The 23,884-nt window shown below is 40.7% G+C and overlaps 1 protein-coding gene across 1 annotated transcript in view; it reads right to left on the reverse strand.

The window, feature by feature from the left end:
- The window catches only part of IL12RB2 (interleukin 12 receptor subunit beta 2), a 323,099-nt gene that overhangs the window by 175,685 nt on the left and 123,530 nt on the right, over positions 1-23,884 (reverse strand). The window contains exon 6 of the mRNA XM_069232470.1: positions 4,156-4,298. Coding sequence (XP_069088571.1) covers positions 4,156-4,298 — 143 coding nt within the window. The remainder of the gene's footprint in view (positions 1-4,155; positions 4,299-23,884) is intronic.

Raw genomic sequence — 23,884 nt, forward strand, 5'->3', positions numbered from 1 at the left:
AAGAGCAGCGACACATTTCTTAAATCAGGGCCCAAATCTTTAAAAAATGGCTAAAGGCATACGTGTTCTTTTGTTCTCCAAAAAGTACACATTGCAATGTAACACCAAGCACTGTAGGGAAGTACCTTGTCTATGAATGTGTTCCTTGTAAAAGCGTAGCATGGCGTAATTTACAGTAATCCGTCAATGGCTTAAGTGTGTCAGCTTTGCCCCTGATGCATGCTGAAGTGGGTGGAATAGAAATGTGAATTACACAATCACAGACTAATGGATGAAGTCTGGCTGAAATGTAACTATGTTATACATACTTTTAGTAAAGGCAAAAAGTGTTGCATTAGACAGACCTAAAAAGCCATAAGTCTGGCACTGGCTGCTAGGCCTTGCCTTTAAAAAAGGAAGCAAGAAAAAGGGAAGAAAGTAACGAAGCAAAAAAACAAGGAAGGCCGACAAAGAAGCAAGGAAGGCTGACAAATGAAGGAAGGAAGGCAAAATGGAAGAAAGGGAAAGAGGCAAAAAGGGAAGGAAAGCAAAAAGGAAGAACAGAGGGAAGAATGCAAAAGAAAAAGAAGGAAGGAATTTAGAAAAAATAAAAGACAGCAAGAAGGAAAGAATGAAGGGAAGAAAGGAAGAAGACAAAGTTAGAAGGCAAAAAAAGAAGGAAAGAGGGCAAAAGCAAAAGAAAGAAGGAATGAAAGACAGAAAATAGAGAGAGGAAGAATGAAAGCAAAAAGAAGGAAAGAAAGAAAAAAGAAAGAAAGAAGGTAAAAAGAAAGCAGAAATGAAAAAAGGAAAGGCAAAAAGAAAGAAAGAAGACAAAAATAAAGAAGACAAGAATGAAAAAAAAGCAAAACAGAAAAAAGGAATGAAACAAAGGAAGAAGGCAAAAAAGAACAAAAAAAAAGATAATAAAGACAGGAAGAAGTAAAGAAAAAGGAATAAATGTAAAAAGAAAGAAAGAACAAAAAAGAAAGGAAAAGAATGAACGTAGAAAAGAAGGCAAAAAGAGTGTAAGTAGGAAAGAATGCAAAAAATAAAGAAAGAATGAAAGAAAAAGGTAGGAAAAGGTATAGAAGGAAAGAAAGTGAGAGGCAAAAAAGGAAAGACAAAAAGAAGGAAGCAAAGGAAATGGAAAACATTAACAAATTAAAGAAAGGAAAGACGGAAAACAGGAAAGAAGGCAAATAAGATGAGAAGAAAAAGAAAGAATGAAAGAAGCAAAGAAAAAAGGAATTTGCAAAAAAGAAATGAAGGATAAAGGCCAAGGGGAAAGAAAGAAGGAAAAGCGAAAGAAAGAATTAAAGAAAGAAGGAAACAAAAATTGAACGAAGGAAAGAAAAAGCATAGGCAAAAAAAGAAGAAAAAGCAATTATGAGAGATGGATGAAGGCAGAAAAGGAAGAAGGAAAAGAAAGAAAGAAAAGCAAGAAGGCAAAAAGGAGAGAATGAGGAATGAAAGAAGGAATCTTCACAATTTGTTCCTAACAAATGGCCTCTTCCATACTGCTGTGCATAGAACTTTTCGGGGTGTTTCGTCAAGCCGGGGCTGAGAAAAAGGGGGGTCAAAAAAGTGAGTTTCCAATGTTAATTCCCTCAGACATTTTAGACATTACTGAAGCCCAAACCACTGAAAAGAATTACACCAAATTTGTCAGAAAGATAAATCTTGGTCCAGGAAGATCTCTTTTTGTGATTTAGTGCAAATTTGCTAAGTAGAAATTTGTATATCTAGGGAGATGGATCCTCTGTGGACCCAAAAGATTTCATCCTGAGATGTGATTGAATGTTAACACTTCAACCAGGATGTTTTGGCAGCCATTTTGGGACCTGAACTCAACCTAGCCCCAAAAAAAGATAAAAAAAGAGAAGGGGCAGAGTAGACCTGGTGGTAGGATCCTTCAGGAACCATGCCAGGATCAAAAAGCATGTTTAAGAATGTTTTTCAGTGACAATCACAGGGGAATCTGTGAATCTCAGGAAACATTAAACAAAAACAAATACAGTCTCCAGCACTTGTTTATAATTGAGTCCCTGGGTGGGTCAGGTCCTGGGGCTAATTTAAATATTAAGTTAAATATTACGTTTGCGGAAAGGGTGTATGTAGCTCCCCTCCCCATGATCAATACTGGACCCAGGGACTGCCACCTCCCCTGGGCCAGGTCAACGTAATATAATGGAGTACTGCGTCTGCTTCCCCGGCCGTTTAAGGCCCTGGGTACCGCTACCTCCCCGGGGCAAGGCCAATAAATTAAATATCAGGGGAAAGGGGCCAGGCTGACTCTCCTCCTGGGTAATTTACAGCCACGGGGACTACCAGCTCCCTGGGGCTTGGCCAAATTTTGAATGGGGAGGAAGGTCATGTGGCCCCCTACCCGGGCCATTTTTGGCCCTGGGGACAACCACCTCCCAGGGCCAGCTTCCTATGTCCCAGGTGCCCACCCTCAGGACATAGTGGTTGGCTGTTGCTTGGCGGAAGCTTTGACAGCTTCCACCAAGTGAGAGCAAAGAGTAAGTCTGCTCCCAATGGGTGGGAACAGAAAAACTGCTCCCGCCCGCTGGTAGCAGACATTTTATCTGTTTCCCTGTCCCGCTGGTGGTGGGGAGCCGGCTGGGACCACGGGGTATTGAGGCTCTCCCCGCGGTACACAACAGTGCACACTGGGTGCCCTGGGTGGGTTGTGCATAGCGGAGTTTGTATTAACCTAATGTAATCAAGTATTACTTCATGTTAAAAAAAAAAAAAAAACGTAGAAATTCACTGAAAAAAAAACAAAAGTTACAGTGACTTTATAGTGAAGAGAAAGAATTTAAAAAAACCTTAGAAATTCACTAAAAAAATCAAAAGTTAGCGGGACGTTATAGTTAGGTTCAGATTTTACACACACAAAGCCATGGAAATTCAACAGTTATAGTCATACTTGTCTCAAGAAACTATAACTTGTGTCCTAAGGTAACTATAACTTGCACCCTCGTCATGCACTGCTACTTACCTCACATATTACATCAGTAATGACATCTTGTATGACATCATTTCATAATTTAACTGCAACATTTATAATAAAATTAGTGATGAGAAAACTGAGCATGGTGGGGCCGCGAGTCATAGTTATCTTAGGGCACGGGTAATAGTTGAGCCAGCTGAGTAAAAACTATGGCTGTTTACAGGACATGTGGGCACAAACCCTGACATCTCACAATCCAGTGCATCAAACCATGTTCCATCAATCCAGCTGTTCACACTTGCTTGGCCTTTGGCTACATGCAGCAGCTATGGGAACAGGGCATGGCCTGTGGCACCAGCTCATGTATCCGGAAGGCACTGCTTCTCAAGTTGATTTTCCTGCCGCTCTAGTGGATTTTCTACTTGAGCGGCAGCTTTCTTACCACGAAACATTGCAACCGCCTGCAGCCTACATTAGAGAAATCTCCCAGGGTGCCCTCCTAGCAACTGAAAATGTCACTGGGGGATGCTAAAACTTTCTCAAGCTCGCAACAGAAGAAACTCCATCACGTGAAGGTTGGCAGAATTTGGATGGTACTCTGCGTTACAAGCATAGTGCTGAGTGGCCAAAATCCCGCCAACGCCGCCAGCAGAGCGGAATTTATTGCCCACCCCTAGCTTTGTGTTGCCCTTGCACTCCCTTGCGTGGCACAAGGATGACTCAAAACCTGGATAAGTCTGTCCCTGGCAGCAGAACACGGGCGGCACCTGAGAGAGGGAGATGCAGTCCCTAATAGAGGACTCCCATTAGTATGGGCCCCTGGGTGTGTCAACACACACATCATTTACACACTTACTTTAACTTTAACTCACTTTAACTTTTAAAAGTCATATGTTACATGCAAGCTCCAGTTTTCTCTAGTAGTATTTCAGGATTTTTAAGAGTTGAGAGTGCTACAGAGTGATACTTTTCCTGGTTGTTCAAAATGAAGTCGGTGTCGAAGAATACCGAGGATAGTACTGCAAAAGAGGAACTAGATAAATGGATTCCTAATGCAGGTAGCTCATTCAACTTCAATCATTGACTCGATTTTACCAATGACAGTGTATTGTTAAAAATTGTTGGAAACGCTGGGCGAAATAATGTGCATTTCAAAAGATAGTTTATGAGAATATTTTCTGGCAATTGAAAGTGTTTTAAAGAAAACGAAAAAATACCTTATTCCAGGAGCTATTCCTTTTTGAACGATATCTTAGCTGAAAATGATGCGTGTCTTGGCCATCCTGCCACTTAATGGTACAATTGTTTGCAGATGAGTTTTGACATTCTATTAAGACTTGATTTGGAGGGTGTGGTATAGCTGTAAATAAAAAAACACAGCCAACTGGTTTGAAAACCGAACACATTTATATCAATATTTTTGGCTTGTAACTGTATTGCATATGAGTTGAACCATCCATCATACATTTCCATCATAACCATCATTTCATTGCCATCAAAGATGGACTCTGATTGGAGAGAAAAACTACCAGCTGGATTCAATGTATCAATCCTGCTTCTGGTCTTGACACATCAGACACTACAGGTTACAGTACTTCAGACATTAAAGGATCAATTACCAAACGTTTTAATCAGCATGGGAACTAGAACTACAGAAGTACTCTTTTACGTTACGCACTCTTACATGCCTTTGCGAATATGCTTGAAACGTCCAGCTCCCTATTAGTAAAAGTTCAAATAGGGCACATGCCTTTCTATTTGTACAAACTCTACAAGAATATTCCCTGACCATTCCCATTTCGATGTTGTAGGAAACACTTCGCAAAGGCACGTAAGAGTATGTAAAACGATATTAGCGGAGTTCTCTTTCACATGCTCTTACATGCCTTTGTGAATAGGGCCAGAGAGATCCTGATATTCCCCCTCCTTGCTTCCTCACTAATATCCTGCATTAGTTGACTGAAGTAACGGGACTTGTGGATCTCCCACCCACAACATAAGTGCCTTAGTTAGAGTTCTGAAAAAAGTGGTGGACTAAAACGTGGTGGACTACTGCTGACAGAAACCTCAATGTTGCTACCACTGGAACTGCCACGAAGCAGAGGCAACTCATCTACGTAAGAGTAGGGCCTTTCACATATGGCTAATCTGCTGGGAATCAACCCCCAGCTCGTCAGTAGCACTATGTATATGGTCACAATAATGCACTTCTGCTTTGGGATACACTTTTTGCCTGAGGTTTCCTAAGGTCACCTGGTTCAGTAAATTTGGTGGTGAAAACTTCTGTGACATTGCTGTGAGCACTATGGGCCAGATTTACCAAATATTTTTGCACCAGGTTCGTATCAACCAATGCAAAATGTTTATTAGGGATACACTTTCTAGTGCACACTTGTGCTTCTGTGCATTACTTTGCATCAAAGGGATGTTGCATGGATGATGCATGGCATTTCCATGCAACCTCCTATGACTTTTGATGCAAAGCCCTGTCTACTGACAATGATTTGTACTGAAAAGCAGCTCTCTGAGGCAAGTGTAAAAAGAGAAATGTTTTATTTCTTCAAACTTTGCCAACCATGCATGTGTGCCGCACTGTACAACACACATCCAAAAAGGGGAAAGTTAAAAAAAAAAACCTTTAGGCATAGTATTTTGTAGTGGAAGAGTATCCTCTTAGTGCAAAACCTATGTTAGACATTACACAGACACCTTTGCACAATGGTGAAAACATTTGTGGTGAGAGGCAGGCTGATTGTGCACCAGCACTACAGAAGAGTGCAGGAGTACAGGAGTCCGTTTCCTAGTTCAGTGGTTCTTAACCTTTTAACTTCTGTGTACCTGCCACTTAATCATTTACTGGAATCCAGGATCCCCGCTGAATAAATATTGGAATCCGGGGACCTGCACCGAGTCATTACTGGAAGCTGGGGATCACAGCCTAAGTAATTTCGTTGATTTGAACCACATAACAATGCATAAATGATGAAAGTGTTTATGTAAATCACAAACTAATATGAAAAAAAAAAAACAATTTTAATTTTAACAGGAAGTTTGGAGCTTTTTTAACTTTAATTAAAGAAAACCATTGTTGTTACTGTATACTGTTTGATGCACCTCCACTGTCCCCCAAATCAATCTGAGGGTACCAACTTAGGGCCTGTTTAGACCTTGGCATTATTATGGCCAATCCGTGGCAGCGGCTGACTTGAGAACACCATCAAGCTGACCATGTTCTGCCCACTGTATGTTGATGTTACAGTCCTATAGGCGGTATACTGGCTGCAGATTGCTGACGTGGGGAGCCTGTCCCTGGGCCCAGTGGACATCGTACAATGGCAGTGGCTATGGAATCGAAGTAAGTCACACACACAGACACACACTGTACCTTAGCCATATGTGTTCACTTGCACAACACATGACACACCACATCACATACACACAATTATCCATTGCCATTCCAACATCACACAACACGCACATGCTGAACACACACACTGAAATACATCCATAATACAACATACACACACACCACAACAACCAACACAACTACACACTCACCTACCCAAACACACTCACACAAAGGTACAACTACACATCACTACAACGATTGCCATACAAAAAAAACCTCTCACCTGAATGTTGCACACAGCAACACAACACAGAATATACACAACATCAGACCCATATGCAAGTGTCACAGACACTGACAAAACCACACAAACACTCCAGCTGCATCCACCCCAATCAGCCAATCCAATCTCACACACATACACGTACTGACTCACATACACTCGTGGCAGCACAACATAACAGGTTCAGGCCCCTTTGCAATGTGCACAAAGGGACATAGTTGACAAGTGTAACTGTAACATCATTATGGTGCTAGCATTCATTTGGCAATGAATACTGACACCAGGATGACAGTTGCGTATGTGTGCAATATGTGTCTTGTACCAATGTGTCCCCATCCATGTCAGACACCATTGTTTCCCTGACGTATGCATGACACTGTCATTTTTTAAAAACACTGTGACATTTATATGACTGCAGTGGTCCGGAGCTCATATGCTGTGACTACACAACAGACACACGTAATGCCGTGCCGTGCCCATACTCCCACCAATGTGCTTACTGCTCTGTGCTCCAGTGCAGCGCCAGACAGTGATGACTCCATGGGCCATTAAATTGCTCAAATAAAATCTAAACACCCACCAAAGATGCAAGAGATTACTTTGTTTAATCTCTCTTCGTCTAGAGTGTATGGGTGGGACCATCGAGAACACCAGCATTAGGGAACTGTAATATAGCCTGTAATGTTTTAACTTTAGCATTTATTTTATTTCAGATATAACTGTATTAAAAGCGTAATGAGAGACATTAATGCTTGCAATCTTTGTTCTGCTTGAAGTTCACCTTCTCTTTGTACATGAGAACGTCTCCTAATCTTGGGTAGCAAGTATGTGTTTTAGGAAAATAAATATCACTTTCTAATGGGATAATCAGCCTCTTTACCTTCTATAGATGCTTCAGAGCTCTTCTGTTTTGAGGCTTAATGGCAGATTGATTTTGGTTAAAAGTAAAATCATCTATAAAATATGTCCCCATGTCACCTAATTTCTTAAACACCTCTTAGTTCAAAATTCTAGCTCAAATGAAGTTGCTTAAGCATATGCTTGTTTGAGTTATCTGTGCTCTACGCAATAATTTGGCATCTGTTTCATTTCACAACTGCATCTTCTTCTCCTTTACATCTCTTTTCTAATTTCTGTTAAAGTTTTGACAGTTTGTTTACAAAATCGCCTGGCATCCCCATAACCTTATTACCGGCTCAGTAAATAAGTACAGTCCCTTGTGATCTATTATAGTGAAATGATCTGAAGGGCTATATTTCTTTCAAAACACTTTCTGCTGCAGGTTGTTGGAGTCTTGTTAGAATTTAGCAATGTAGTTCCCTGCTCGACAGTTTCTTTGGTGACTGAAAAGCTTATTGTTAATATTTGAAGGTACAATTAGTTTAGGGGCCGCCCTGTGGCTAAATTGGCTGGTGCCTGCATTCTACTAAATCCTGCCAGACAAGGGGATTAGGTTCTAGAAAACCCACTGAACTGCAGAAAGTTTACAGCACTGGGTTTGCATCATATGCGTGGTGCTGTAAACCAGTTTACAGTGTGTATATTTCTATGTTACAGCACAAATCCAGTTAAGTTGGCCCAAATGCCAAAGGGAAATACCTTCACGAGTAGTTTGGGAGAAGGATATGCTTGAAATTGACGTGTGTATCTTTTTTTGTTGTTTTGTTTTTTTAATAGAAAAGGTGATTACAGAGGAACAGTATAACACACATTTTCTAAACGTGTGGTAGGAGACACAATTCAATTAAAGTGCACTCCTAAGAAAAAGTCATCCATAAATCATAAAACAAAGTTTAAGATATCTTCTACTTCAACCAGCCATCCTCGTGTTGTACCAAGGAAGTGACTGTGCAATACTAAGATACTGGCTCACAATGGAGGCCCAAAACCCAACAAGTATCTCCCTGATGCCTACAAAAGTGATTGTGCATACTCTCTTCACTTCTCTGACTGTGCCTGCCTTCCACCCTCCCACACCTTACTAGCCCAGCTTTCTATAAAATGCACCACACTTATTCATCAGGGCGTGGAATCAGGCTTCCCATTGGCTGACTCTCCTTTCATTACCCATTTCTCACGGCAGGGCACAACAATAGACTTCTAATGGGTAGTAATTGATGACCGCGCAATCACTATTGTGATAAAAACAAAATTCCCAACCTGAAAGGTTTTTAGAGTGCAGGTCCATCCGGCACAAGAGACCTACTCTGAGAGAAGAGGGAGGGCGGGGGCATTCTTTTGAATGGTCCCGTTTACTGCCCTCAATACTCCTTCCCAAAAAAGCTTTAGGGAATTACAGAACTAGAGCACGTGTAGTCAGTTCCCCTCAGAATTACACTTTGGCCACTTCCCAGACGGGAACATTTTATTCAGAATCTGGGGCGTTAGATAGAACATTCACCTGTTGAAAAAAGCCAAAGACAGGAAGTTCACACCCCTAAAGCAGATGTAGCCCAAGTAAAAATACCTCTCCCATTGCTGGCTGCCTATATCAATCCCTGAGTGCTGTTTCCATTTGCCTCTCACCGGGCCAGATGTACTAAAATGCAATTTAGCATTTAGTAAATAGTGACTTCATAGAAATCGCCATTTAGGAAATGCCAAATTCTATGTACAAAGATACCGATTTCCTAATCTCAAATAAGGAATCCCATTGCATTTGTGTCATTGGGCCAGTTTTTGATTTTCCAAATAATGGTTTCCTATTAGGAAAATCACTATATGGAGAATGCCAAAACCAAAGAAGGCAATGGGCAAAAGGCCCTCATTGGTGCACCCCAAAAATAGTGGTGCACATGTATAGCAAACACCTGCCCAAGGGGCAGGTGTGTGCTCTATTGTAATTTTAAAATATCTTGGGTTGCTTTTTGTAAGTTGCACATGGTTACTATTGACTTCAAGTCAATGGTAATTGCATTTCCTAAATGCCCAAATCACATTTAGGAAATGCTTTGTACATCAGAATAGGTTTGCAAATAGGTAATCCCTATTTGGGATTTCCTATTCTGGGGATCGCAAATTCCGATTTCTACATAGTAGAAATAGCAATTTGCGATTTCTCAAAGGTGTTTGTACATCTGAAAAGGCCGGTTTGCAATTCTTAATGGCCCAATATACCAAGTCTAACTATTTAATGTTATTTGCGTATTGACCACTGATGTCGTGTCACACTGCTTTGCACCTGGCTTAGCTGCCTATTGTTACTTTAGTGGTCACTGGTTACAGACTCCATTTTGTATTCAGCCTAGACTCCGTTTTGTGTTCAGCTTAGCTTCACCGCCATGTTAAAGTATTTTTCCATGCAAACATATTATGCAATGTGTTTTTCTACTTCTGCATGTTTTCCTTCTCACCGAAGAGCTAGGACTGGTACACGATATGTAGGAGGTAAGCAGTCAGTACAATAAGACCGTACCAAGCTGGTGTTTATCATAGGCAAGAGAACGGTTTGACTTTGGGAGGAGTGCCTTGGGAAGGTGGCCAGCTCCCGATGCATTCCTTTCAAGGTTTACCTAAACTAGCCAGCATTTTTTAATATTTCCATCTGAGAGGAGGGGTTCTTCTAGAAGGCCCTTTCCATGGTTGTTTAAGATATAAAAAGGTGGCCTTGCTCAGTAGCGATGAATTCCGAGACCTCGGTCAGGATTGGATGTCAAATGCCTGACATTTGTCCCGTGAGGGTGAGGATCTCTTTCTCGCAGTTGAACGGGGTCATCTTCTTGCTGGCATGAGAAAGATGAAGCATCTGACAGGCCCTAAAGTGATTAATTTTTATTAATTATTTGCTTTGCTTTGCATTGCATATGAATATATATCTATATATCAATATAAGTGTTTGTATCCTTGCATGTATATATTTGCTGTTTATAGATTGAAGATTCTTTATACATGGTGTTACGTTGTTGTTGCACATTTTGAAAGTACACTTTTTACTATTCAAACCTTCCTTCACGATCCTTGCAAAAAGCTATGATAAATGTCTTCTTCAGATTAAGAAGTGCATTCCAGAGAATCTTTTTGACACTTTTCAGTGTGTATATCTTGGCTCAGTCAAAAGTAAAGCAAAACACACCATTAAGAAATGCAAAAGGGCTTTGTACATCTGACCCACCACCTCTGCTGACTGCACATGGTCTGGATTCAAAGCCTGATACCAAAATCCTCCTGGAAGACTCCATGTCGACCCAGTTAATATTCCAAGGACCACTCTTATTTGTGCATACATAAAAAATGATGCCGACTGTGGAACATTTTCACATCTGTGAGGACTTAAAATTAAAACCCACGAAAAAGTCCACGATCTTCAATATGTTGAAACCTTTCCATTTATGTGTAATTTTTTTAAAGATTTTCTTTTTAGATAAACCAGGAGACAGGAAACTACAAAGACCTAACGGTGTTTCAGCATTTACACTGTGTTTACCCTGAGTTAAAAAGCAGGCGCGGCCCATCCTTTAGGGTGGAGGGGCCACCTCCCCACCTTTTGCCCCTCATGAAGAGTGCCTGTCAGGCTGAGCAAAGGTCAGCCTGACAGACACTTTTCATGTTCAGCTCAGGCAGCCAGGAGTGAGACATGCGTGAATTACGCAGACTCCTGGCTGTCTGAGCTGAAGATGTCACAGCACCTATGGGCGTAAACTCCTCAGCTCAGCAAAGGTGCCTCGAGGCCCTCCCACTCGGTGACAAGGGAAGCGTCACTCATTGACTCCCACCTGGGCGCTTCAGGTTTTAGTCCTGAAGTGCCCAGGGTGAGTGTCAATCAGTGACACCTCGTCACAGAGTGGGGTGGGATCAGCAGTCTCAATGACCCCCCATCCCACTCTGTGACGAAGTTGGGACTGCTGCCTTCCCTCATTGGCTTACCTGAGGTCAGCCAGTGAAGGAAGGCAGGAGTCTCAACCCTCCTGGGACCTCCGAGCTGAAGGTAAGTGTGTGTGTTTTTTTTTAAATGAATGTTTGAATGTTGATGAGTGTTGTGAATGGATGTGCGTGTGTGTCTGAATGAATGAGTGTGAGTGTGCTTCCCGCCCGCCCGCCCCCTCCCTCCTAAAATTGCTGGCCACCACTGTTAAACAGATCTGTCCTAGTGACACAAATTAAGAGAGCACTTTATATCTCACTTTTTTTGAGGTTTGTGTACATCAGGATAAATCAGTAATATTCAGGACTTTTAGCATCTGAAGAACAACTGAAATATTGAAACTAGAAAACTGCACTGGCAGGCCTGACATGCAGCATAACTGTAGTGCTAAGGACACCAAATAGTAACACAGTAAATCTAGGCGTCCCAGTCCGCCCTTACTCCCGGCCACTTGTAAAATACTCAATCTACCTTCAGGGCATTTCTGGTTTCACACAAATGAGTGTAACGTCTGATCCAATCGAAAAAAAAGAAAGCGTTCTCTAGGCAATAAGAAACAGCGAGAAAAAGAAATAGACACAAAGGAAGAATTAGGATCTTAATAAGTGCGGCTCTGCCAATTATCAAGAGTGGGTGTCACCTCCAAATTTCCAAAAGGTTGTCTACCTTCCTTAGAACTGGGTTACAATTATACAAAATAAAACCTCCCCCTGACTTTCATGGAAATATAACCCTAAGTATGTCTTAGAGCCTATTTTATATTTCCTTTTCAGAACAGGAGGGCAAACTTCTGGGGTAACATTGAAGAGTATGCTGTCCTGGCCTCATTTATTCTACAACCTCTAAAAGCTGTAAAAACCTTAATTTGTAGGGCAGTGTTTATATTATCTAGTGTGAGTGTTAAATAAGCCATGTCATCTCCATATAGCTTAATTATAGAAGTCGCAGAAACAGGCGTTAAAACCGGCCTACTTCAACGTAAGGCTTGGGCCTGTGGTTCTATAAACAGAACGTATAGTAGTGGGAGGAGAGGACACCCCTGACGGGTGCACCGCTCTAACACTATTTCCCCTGCCTGTGCCAGTTTATTAACCAACTGGATTCTCGCACCTTGGTGTAAGTCTTGGATTTACTTCGTGAGTTGGAGTGGTACCTAAAACCTGCTCAAGATATAAAATAGTTCCAACTTTCTTTTCTGCGTCCGACAATGATAATGGCCGCTGGGATAGACACTCTGTTGAAACCAAATCAATGTAATCAGCCATAAAGCACACAAATAAACATGCTTCATTATCTGATAAACCCTTTTTGATCTACAGAGGTCACAAGTGGGGCCACAATATTAATCTAATTGGCAAGGATTTTATTATATCATTTACAATTGGTATTTAATAAAGTGATTGGTTGATAGAACCTCGACTCTGTTGCCGGTTTACCTTTTGATTAAGAACCTTCTGGAGAGATAGTCTGGTACCCGCCCACTTCTCAAAAGACAGTTAAACAGGGTAGTCAGAGGTCCTGCCTTGTATTTCTCCGGGCCCAGACTGTCTTTCCCTGAAGCCTTGCCACAGTCAACTGTCCAATTACCTCTAGAACTTCTGTCTCTGAAATAGGATTTATTAACTTCATGGAGGCTTCAGGCATCAACGAAGGCAAATCTATAACTGCCAAAAATCTCTCTTTTGTTGATCTGTGACCCCCCTCTGCCCCACCTATCTTCTCACCATGATACAGAGTAGAATAATATTGTTAAAAAAAACTTGCTTGATTTCCTCAGCCTTATCCGCTAACCAATTTGTACATTGGCCTTCAACTTGCAAAATAAGTTTGCAATTTTTGTGCTCTCTGGCTTGTCAGGCTAAAAACTGGCCTACGCATTCACCCTCTCCATGTACCAAACGCTAAAAAGTCTGTGGGCCTCATTACAACCCTGACGGTCAAAGACCACCAGGGCTGTTTCGGCGATTGTAGCGCCAACAGGCTGGCGGTACAATTTTGCCGAATACAACTGCGGCGGAAGCGGTTTACCACCACGGTCGTCCCGGTGGTTTTAATTTGCGCTGCCCAGGGGATTACGAGTCCCCATCCCGCCAGCCTGTCCATGCCGGTAGGAACCGCCATGGAAAGGCTGGCGGGAAGGGGAGTAGCAGGGCCCCTGGTGGCCCCCCGCACTGCCCATGCACTCAGCATGGGCAGTGCAGGGTCCCCTTGGCAGAGCCCCACAATACTTTTCACTGTCTGCACAGCAGACAGTGAAAAGCGTGACGGGTGCAGCTGCACCCGTTGCACAGCCGCAACACCGCTGGCTCCATTCGGAGCCGTCTTCCATGTTGCGGCCTGCCCAGCGGGGATGTCAAAATGGGCACGGCGGTTACACATTGCCACCCCCCAAGATTGTAATGAGGCCCTGTGTGTTTATAAACTCGTTTTAGAGATAAAAAACTTTGATCTTCTCCAACTTGGCAGAAAGAGCTAGTTTGCAAGGCAGTTAGCTCAGACCTCCTGGTGCTATCGGTCACCCCGCACCTACTTGCATCTCAGCTTTTACACTCTTTCCCCCTGGCTATAGAATCTCGTGCAAGGAGAGCTAAGAGTAGAGACCCAAGGGACAAAACCAGGTCCCGATTTAGAGGTGAAGTTTCTGAGATTCTGTGGATATGGCTACCTGTAATTTGCCCAAGGAGTCCTCTCGACGTAAAGGCCAGATACCTGGAGATCTGGACTAATATGCACACCCCCTCCCTTCATCACTTTCAGCAGCCCCCTGAGGCACCTCCCCTCATTTCTTCATCTTCAGTAAGTAGTTTCTGCCTCCTGGTAATGACGTGATGCAGTTGCAAGATGAGCTTCAACCCGGTGAGTGCCTTTGGCGTTTCTTTTTACTACACTTCATTGTCACTTTCCTCACTGAGCCTCGAGATGGAGGGGGGTTTGAATCATCAAAGTGCAGCATCTCCCTTACAGATTGACTCACTCTTGTTCCTTTCAACTTAGAAAAAGAAGCTGAGGCTTGTTGTTGGTACTTAAAAGGGTGGTGGCTAAAAGCAGGCGAGAGCCAGCAAGTCGTCCAGAACTTAAGTGGGCTGCAAGAGCAGGACTTACAATGGATACAGGCTCTACCAGTAGAGGGAGAAGTCAGACTGAGTTACTCAGGCGGGGTACTAGGCCATTCTCCCAGTAGAGTTGAGGCCCATGGAATTTTAGAGATCTGGGTTCTCGTGTGCGTCATATATAGAGATTAACAATTGTAGGGTTATGATTCTTTTCTTGCTATTCTACTCTGCTTCCAGGATCGATCTGCTGTTACAGTCCTCCTTCTCCATGTCCACTATAGATAAATCCCATAATATAGGCAGCTTTCCAGACCACTCAGCCATAGTATAGAGCTGTTTAGTTCTCCTGCAGACGAAATGGGTTTAGATGGATCATGGGTAGGACCATGCACGAAAGGCCTGAGTGTCTGACCTGGATTAGCATGGAAATAAAATGTTTCTTAGTAAAGGATTCCTCAGCAGAGGTGTCAATAGTTTGGAAAGCATTCAAATGCTCTATCAGAGGGGTTCATATCTCTCATACACCATTCAGATTTAATAGGACAGGGAAACAATCTGCTCTCCCCAGAAACAAGCTAATAGAGCTTATCAAGCCCCAATCTCTGACAGTGCCAATAGTCTTCTGAGAGATAGATGGCAGGAAATAAAGAAGGTGCATCATTTGAGTATCTGTCGTCTCTGACAGATCTCCCGCGGTTTTGAGAAGGCCTATACTCCTGTTTTGAGGCAACGGCACAAAAACATCCTAGCACACTTTTTTGTATCCCTGTGTTTTTCAAATTAAATGCACACACTAAAATAGTTTTGCTTAGGGCTGACCATTCTCATTCGGTTCTTCGAAGACATCAGTTCTAAAATTTTCATTCAGAAGTTGTTTGCTGAAAGCATTTCTATAGTGTCCTATGCTCTATCTTGTTCAGTTTGATTAGGACCGCCAATTGCTGTGTCCTAAGGTGTGTTGTCTGACATAATCTTTACTGTCTTTTAGACCTCTCCCTTTTGTGTGATATGTTTCTGCTTCTGTTGATGAATGGTGTGCTGTGTAAACAAAGCTGAATTGTGCAATGGATGTTACCTTTTTAAATTCCTCCATGTTTTTTCATGTATACACTTTTGTTCGGAAGTTGCAATAGGTTCTTGCACACCTCCTTAATTAATTCAGGAAATCAAATGTCCTTTCTTCAAAAAATCACTAAAGAAGGACTTTCTTCAAAAAATAATTAAAGAAGGATATAGATCAGACTACATTTGTCTAGCTTTCTAGAACATTCTCTTTCTAATTCCTTATGGAACTACATCGACTCCCTTGGTCTGCCCGCACAATCATTAAAGCCAATTATATCATTTACTAAGCCATCATGAAGAGCATACCCGCTTGTCTTGCAGTTAAGAGCTCCATCTCTGGTGGTTCTTGGTATGCCTGCGGCCAGGCTACTATCAGACTGGAAACTAACGGCTAGATTTACAAGGCCCTTGCGCCTCCTTGCACCACATTAGCGTCATTTTTAAACAACACTAATGTGGCGTTATGTTGGCATTTCTGATGCACCATATTTACAAAGTGGCACAATGCTAGCACTGTGCCACTATGTAACCCCTTGAGCCACATTATGCCTGCATCAGGCATAATGTATGCAAGGGGGGCATTCCCCCGCAGACAGGTTGCAAAAAATGGCACTGTGAAATCAACAAGATTTCACTGCGTCAATTTTTTCCGTAATTTTTAATGCCTGCAAATTGCAGGCGTTAAAGTGACGGGCCCATAATAATCTATGGACCTGTCTAGTGCTTTGCTGGACTAACGCCATAATAAATGGCGCTAATCCAGCAAAGAACCACAATAGAGTCATACATTCTGACGCTATTGTGCTGACGTGCGCCATGGTGCGCTGTTTTGTAAATACAGCGCTACCATGGTGACATTGGGACTAAGGGCGCCACAAGAAGAGTGGCACATCAGGACTGATGTGCCACTTTTTTGTAGATCTGGCCCTGAAAATTGTAAAAAAGAAAAAGCAAGGCAACATTACCCTATCTATCAGGACTGTCCCAATGTTGCTCTAGTTTAGGAAAGAGTTAAAAATGCAGCTCTTTAATGAACAATACATCACAGTGTGTTGACAGTCCACAACCCAGCTAACCTACCTCTCACTTGTTGGCTTTATGCTTGTCTTTGTTATTGTACAACACTCTGATGCCTTTAGGCTTGGTTTTCACTATAGAAATACCATGTACGATCGCATGGCTAGTCTTAACCCTTGTATTATTGTTTTCTTTTTATATTTCAGACTAGATTGCTGTATAGTCCTGTGTTCTGTTTCCAACATATGAAACGTCATTCTTGGTAAATTCAGAGATTTTCATGAAATAATGTGTCTCCTGTTCATTACTGAGCAGTGTGTCGCCCATTTTCCTTGAACTTTCTCATGTTTTTATTTTTTTTATTATTCACTATGATATACATATATATTTTTTTCCTTCCCTCCATTGGAGTCACGATCTGCGTGTCTGCATTTAGGTGTTCCACCACAATCATTCAATTCATTTTGCTATGGTTTTAACTGCGACTAGGGCATTTTCTTTTTCTCTTTGTCATCATTCATATTTTTGTTAGTCAGTTAGGGGATTATTTCCCACTTCTTCTTTTCTTTCTTTCCTTCCTATTACTCCTTTCAGTTTTTCTTTCTTTTTTTTTCTAAGAATGTTACAAAATATGTCTATTCATTCAAATGTTTTTAATCACATTATTAGTAATGAACTTTAGAATTGTTAGGTGGAATGTAAAAGGTTTAACAAACCCTATTAAGAGGCAAAAAGCCTTGTGGCGTTTGCTAGACTAATGGGTCAGCTAATTTTATAACAAGAAACACATCTTTCTGATACGGAGGTTATGAAACTTAAGGAGCAATGGGTTGGTGTAGTATTTTTCTCCTCTTCTAGCTCTAATAAGAATGGTGTTGCTATACCTAGTCAGAACAATTTGCCTATTTCTTCACAAGAACATGATTTCTAGGGATGATGGATTTTAGTTAAACTCAAAACAGAAGATAATATCCTTTCAATAATGAATGTATATGGCCCTACTCTTTCGGATCCACTTTTTTGGACACTTATTTCACAGACAATACGACAACATTCTGGTGATAATTAACTACTAGGTGGGAATTGTAATCATTTGATGGACCCCTTTCTTGATAGGAGTTCCTCAGCTAGATTTGTTCGTAAGAATGTTCATAAGGCATTTAATAGAACCTAAGAATCATTTCATAGAGCTGCCTAACAGACTCCTAGATATTGTTTAACATAGATCTTAGAGAGTTCTCTTTTTACTTGACTACTCATAACTCTCAAACTAGAATTGACTATTTATTCTGAGGTTTGTGAGTGATTTTCGCCCTCACTCTCAGATGATCTTACCAACTTTTACAGGAAGGGGAGCTACAAGTGTTACTGACCATATATTAATTTCAGAGAATTTAAAACCACTTTTAAGAGATTTTATAGTTACCCCAGTACGTTTAGAGACCATAATATAGTTGAAGTATAGCTCAAATTGGGGATCCCTGGGAAAACCCATCTCCCTGGCGTAAGAAATTTAAGAGCAGTTAGATCAAATGTGTTCACATTGAATCGACTGGGATTGATCCTCAGAAATATCTATCTGATTTAATATCAGAGAACAAAGGAAATGTCAATACTTGTTATTGTTGCAGATGGTTGTTGCTCAAGTGAGGTTGTAAAGCCATTTGAAGCTATTTGTTCTGCCCTTAATTTAAAGCTAACTAAGCTGACAACCCTAAATGGTAATTGCGCTAAGGGTTGGTTTGATGATACATGTAGGAAGGCAAATTCAAATTTAAACAAGGTGTTGAAAGGCCACCCTACAAATCATATTGCAATTGCCGATGTAGACTGCATGTTTTGACCTATATGCAATTCCCTATATTTTAGGGAGGAAACTACCCTTCTTTGGATTAGGGAGTTTCAAAAGACCAGTGGATAGCCCACTATAGTAGATTTCTTTCAGACAATACAGATAGGTGAGTTGCTTCTGAGGATCAAATAATTCTGTCAATTCAGCCAATAAATTCAATATTAATTTTTGGATGGATGAAATTCAATTAGCATTGAGCAGGAGTGTCACGGGTAAAGCAGTAGTGCCCAATGGCGTTCCAGTTGACTTGTTTAAAGATAATTATGCACTCTGGGTCCCATTATTAACTAACATGTTGAATGCAGTTAAAAGAGGTGGGATTCCTTTCTCTTGGTCTAAAACAATGATTGTACCTGTTTTTTAAAAGGGGGATAGATGTGACGCTTAATGTTATCACAAAATCTCACTGCTCAACAGTTCAGTAAACATTTTGGGTTGGGTGTTGCTAGAGAGGATACTGACTGGGCAGAGGAATACTCTCCGATCTAAAGCACAGTGTTGGGAAGGGTCTTGGTAGCTTAGAACAATACTTAAACTTGTAACTTATTGTGAGTAAGTACATGACAACTAAGAAAGGTTTTTTATTCCTGGCATTTATGGACCTCAGCAGTGACTTGGATTGTGTTGACCACATTGTGTTATGGCAGATGATGTACTCTATGGCTGCTGAGCCTTAAATTATGCATTGGCTCAGCAACCTTTATCAGAAAGTTATTGCTAGGTTCCTGTTTGGGGAGGGAGTGGACTGTATGAGGCCTTTTTGGGTGGAAAAGGGAGTCAGACAAGGATGTGTTCTGGGCCCAGTTCTATTTAAACTGTATAAAAATGGTCTTGAACAAGCTCTTTTTCAATCTAATTCTAATTTATCTAAAAATGTCTCACGATTGTAGTTCTTTTGGCCCGCACTGCAAATGGCCTTCAGTTGTTGTTAGATTCATATACATCATACATGGATGATCTGAATTTAAAAGTCAGTCCACAAAAAAGCTATGTCCTGATTGGTGGGAAGGGAACCTCTAAAACTAGGCAATTTGTTGTTAAAAATACTGTAATTTAGAAAGTCCCTGCATTTTCGTATTAGGGCTTTTTATTTGATAACCTGGGGAAATGCCCCCCCCCCCATACAACTTTAGACCCAACAACTAGTGAAGACAACCACCTCTGTATTAAGGTTTACCTCAAAACTTGGGTCTAAGGCAATTAGAGAGATGCTAACAATGTATAATGGCAAAAGTATCTCAGCTGCCTCTTATGGTTACTGCATTTGGGGATATGTGGCTTGTTCAGCACTGCAGAGGGTAGAAAATACATTTTTCAGGAGATTCTTAACTGTTCCTTGAACTACTCCTGCATTCGCCTGCCATACGGAATTTGGTAATCCCACATACTGAAGATATTATTAGACTGCACTAAATGTAGCTCTGGTATTCAATTTGGCTGAAATCTGAATCCACTTTGGAATAGGGCTTAATTGTCTGTACCTTGATTTTGCCCATAAAACCACTTAGTTGGAATTTATCAAAATAACTCATTAATCATTAGCTTTTAGCTTATGCACTACTGAAGGAAGTATCCTCCCTACTGGTATGAAATTTACAAAAATTTAACTTAATCAGAACTTGAAAGTTTTGACAAGTGAGGCTAGAGAAACACTAACGTGTTAAGAGTTCTATGGCAGTGCATGCTCTAATTTCCTCAAGTCATGGTTTGCAGTTTTTAAATAGCCATCAATGTTTTATTTTAACTTATTGTTGTTTTGGTACAATTAGTTTTATGGTGGCATATCCCACATCAGGTCAATGGTTGAAGGGCAATTGACTGTGCCCCTCTGATGGAGTATCACCACGAAGCACTTTACACTTAGATTTCTTCTGCAAGTTTTATAAACTACCTAGAGCCCGTTTTGTAAACCAATCTGTAATATATTTAAACAGAGTAGACCTGCTGTTTTAGATTTACAACCTCCACAACGTATACTTACCGCCAAAGCTGTGGGAAGGAGGCTACCGTCATACCCGAGGCGTCCCCCCCCAATCAGAATATGATGTTTCCACTGGGTTGGCCAGCAGAAACATTGTATTGCAATGTTTCCACCGGTCAGACCAGAGAAAAACAGTGCCACTGCATTGGCCTCGGCTCCCTTCAGGGAGCCGAGGCCAATGCAGTGGCACAACAGCACTCTTGGAATGAACACTGTCTTTCCACCAGCTTTTTCTTAACGGGGACCTCCCATGAAAAGGCTGGTCGAAAGAGGACTCGAGATCAGCACGGAGGCGATGCAGTCAGTGCCACTGTGGCTGACCAAGACTCCGACCGCCGCCACCTGGTGGTCACAGCAGTCCCCTGGCCGTCCAACCGCCAGGGTCGTAATCTGGTGGTCGGACTGACAGGACTGCAGCGGTCCAACTGCGGGTTTTGCAGTCCTCTGACCGCCAAACTCATAATAGGGCCCTATATCTGATTTTATATGTTTTTTTAAAGTTTTTCAATTTATTGCTTTTATCTCATCTTTTATGGTTGTGAAATACTAAAAGAGTAAAGATTATTTAAATTTTGACTATTTATTTTTAAGTAAAAGTATGGTTCAACATTTGGTTAATTAGGAAGTTGGCTCAATTCTGATGTCTGATCATGCACCGGTTTGGACAGGCCTAGAAATTCTGTGAAGCAATAGTAGGAGATCTCAATGGAGATTTAATAGTCACATCTTTCAGATAAGACTTTCAGTATGACCTATAAAACTTTTTCAAAGAATATTTTGATATTAATAATTCACAGGACTCTTTTCCACTTTGTCTGGGATGCATTTAAGGCAGGCTGTACAGGTTTTATACTTAGTTATGTTTCCTTCATAAAGAAAAATGCCCCCCCCCAAAATCTGCATCTATTCTTGATAACATTAAGATATTAGAACATAAATGCTGTACTTTTCAAAAATAATAAAGCTGGTGTGGCTGCTTTGATGGCGGATAAAATACTGTTTAACAAATACACTACTGAAAAAGCTTGTGAGGTCCTTCATAAAATGAATGCTGGGTATTATGGTGGGAGGACTAGAGCTACTACTTTATTGGCTAATTATCTGAAGTGCAAAAGGGAGCTATAAAATCTATTGTGAATGACGAGGGTGAAAAAATGTTCAGAGATTCAGATATTACTTGCTTTGCGAATTACCATCAACATTTATACTCTCCTTAGAATATCCTCCTGAGGTACACATTAATTTCTACTTCTCTCTCTAGTCTCAAGAAAAGGAATACAGACAACCCAGATTTGTATTCTCTAGAAAACCTGTTAAAGATTAGAGAGTTATACTCCTCTGTTAAAGTTCCCCCAACAGGAAAAGCGCTGAGTCCACATGGATTCACAGTGGAATTATATTTCATATTTTTAAAATTTCTCTTTCCTGTGCTTTTTAAGCTCATCCATTACTTTTTTCTTTGAATGGTTCTGTGTCTTTTACAGAGGCCAAATTGTATTATATAAAAAAAGATAAGGATCTCTCATTGTGCAAGAACTACAGAGCTATGTTTCATAATAATATGATTGTGCAATATTAACCAAAGAGCTGGCCCTTAGACTAGTTAACTTCATACCAGACTTAATTGGCCTGGAACAGTCTGGTTTTGTTAAAAATAGAAACCTAGTGGATCAGTCTCTTATTTTTAAAAACATTATTAACAAAATTTCTAAAATAGCCACCCCTATTGCTGCACCTACTGTTGATGCAGAGAAAACCTTTGAAAGACTGGCAGTTTCTTATAGAAGCATTGAAGTGGTTCGGTCCCAGATTTTTAGAGCTTATTTCTCTTTTGTATCCTTCTTCCAATTCATCAGTAATAGTAAATTGCATCCAATCCTCTTATTTTCCCCTTAATAGAGGCACTAGACAAGGATGTCCTCTGTCTCATTTACACTTTATTCTGGAATTAGAATAATTTCTCTTTCAAATGAAACAGTCTAGGAGTTTTTCTGGATTAAATTTGAAGATCAACACATTATTACATATACTGTTGATGCAGATCATATTATTTTGTTTGTGTCAGGATAGGAATTCTCAATACCAACTCTCTTCACAGAACCAAAACTTAATTTCTAGGTTTCAAGTTATAAACCTAATATAGATAAATCAGAGGTTATGCCTCTCAATACACTGACGAAAAAGCATTTATTTTGCAGCAGGTTTATCCTGGAATATAACAAAAACGAAATGCTTGGGGATTGGTAATTCTATTGGGGATACTCTTACAATCTATTAGGAATACTCTTAAAATCAATACATATGAACGAGTTAGAAAAGTCCATAATTTTTCAAAAAAATGGTTTCCTTTATGTTATGTTGGTGGGGTCACATTAACACAATCAAGACGATTCTCCCAATTACAAACCTTTTCGAAGGATGATGCCAATTAAAAAATGTTTAAAGTTTTTTGCTATGTTAGCATATTACCTAAGTTTCTTTTGGATGGAAAGAAACCTAGAATTTCATTAATTAGATTGAAAAACTCAAGGGTTCTAGAGGTGTTCATTTTCTGGATTTCTCCACTTATCAAAGGGCATTTGGATTGAAAAAAATGTTGGTTAATTTAGTGGATCCTGTCTCCAACATTGGCAAGTTATGGTTCTATGTGGAGGGGACTTAGGCTTTCCCTTTTTCTCACAAAAATATTATTTTTATGTCTAATCCGCCTACGTTTCGAATTCAGTCTACTGTATCACACTTGTGTTCCTCACTGAAACCATTTATGGTTTCAAACGTATCACCTGTTGATCAGTTTGTCCCATCTGGTATAATAAATTGCATAAGAAAAATGGTAAAACCAAATTGTGGAACAAGTGGATAGATAATGCCATTTCACAATTATTAAAGGTTGACCCTATTATCACTTTTCTGAACTATTCAGCACATATAAGCTCTCAAATAATATGTTTACAGAATATAATAAGCGTAAAGGTCTCCTCCACATTGCACTCGGGTCGCTCACCTCTTCTAGCCTTGTGGCTCCTCATATGCAAAATAGTCGTATTTCTACAAATTTGGTCTCAAAAGCTGCTGTCATATATAAATTACTCTGACCACTAAATATGGACGGAACTAAAGATTCCCAACAAAGCTTTGTGGGAATTGGAGTTGCATTGTACTTTGCAGGTTTTCACCTAGAATAAAATCTAGGCCAGAGTGCATTCTACAGCTCACTCTGGAACTGTAACACAAATTCTGTTTTTTATATAATCATGTATTTTACACTGCAGTTCTCTGTTGGTGGAATTTACTATTTCACTGTCACACATTGTACAGATTTTGGGCCCGATTACGAGTTTGGAGGTCAGAAAACCCAACCACCAGACCTTTGGTGAGGAGATTGCAGCGGACCTGGTGGCCTCCTCACCTGCTGTTTTACAAGTTTTCCACTGGGCTGACTGGCGGAAACCAAGTTTTCTGCCAGTCAGCCTAGTGGAAAACGT

The sequence above is a fragment of the Pleurodeles waltl genome, chromosome 4_2 (assembly GCF_031143425.1).
Source record: "Pleurodeles waltl isolate 20211129_DDA chromosome 4_2, aPleWal1.hap1.20221129, whole genome shotgun sequence".
Taxonomy (NCBI): domain Eukaryota; kingdom Metazoa; phylum Chordata; class Amphibia; order Caudata; family Salamandridae; genus Pleurodeles; species Pleurodeles waltl.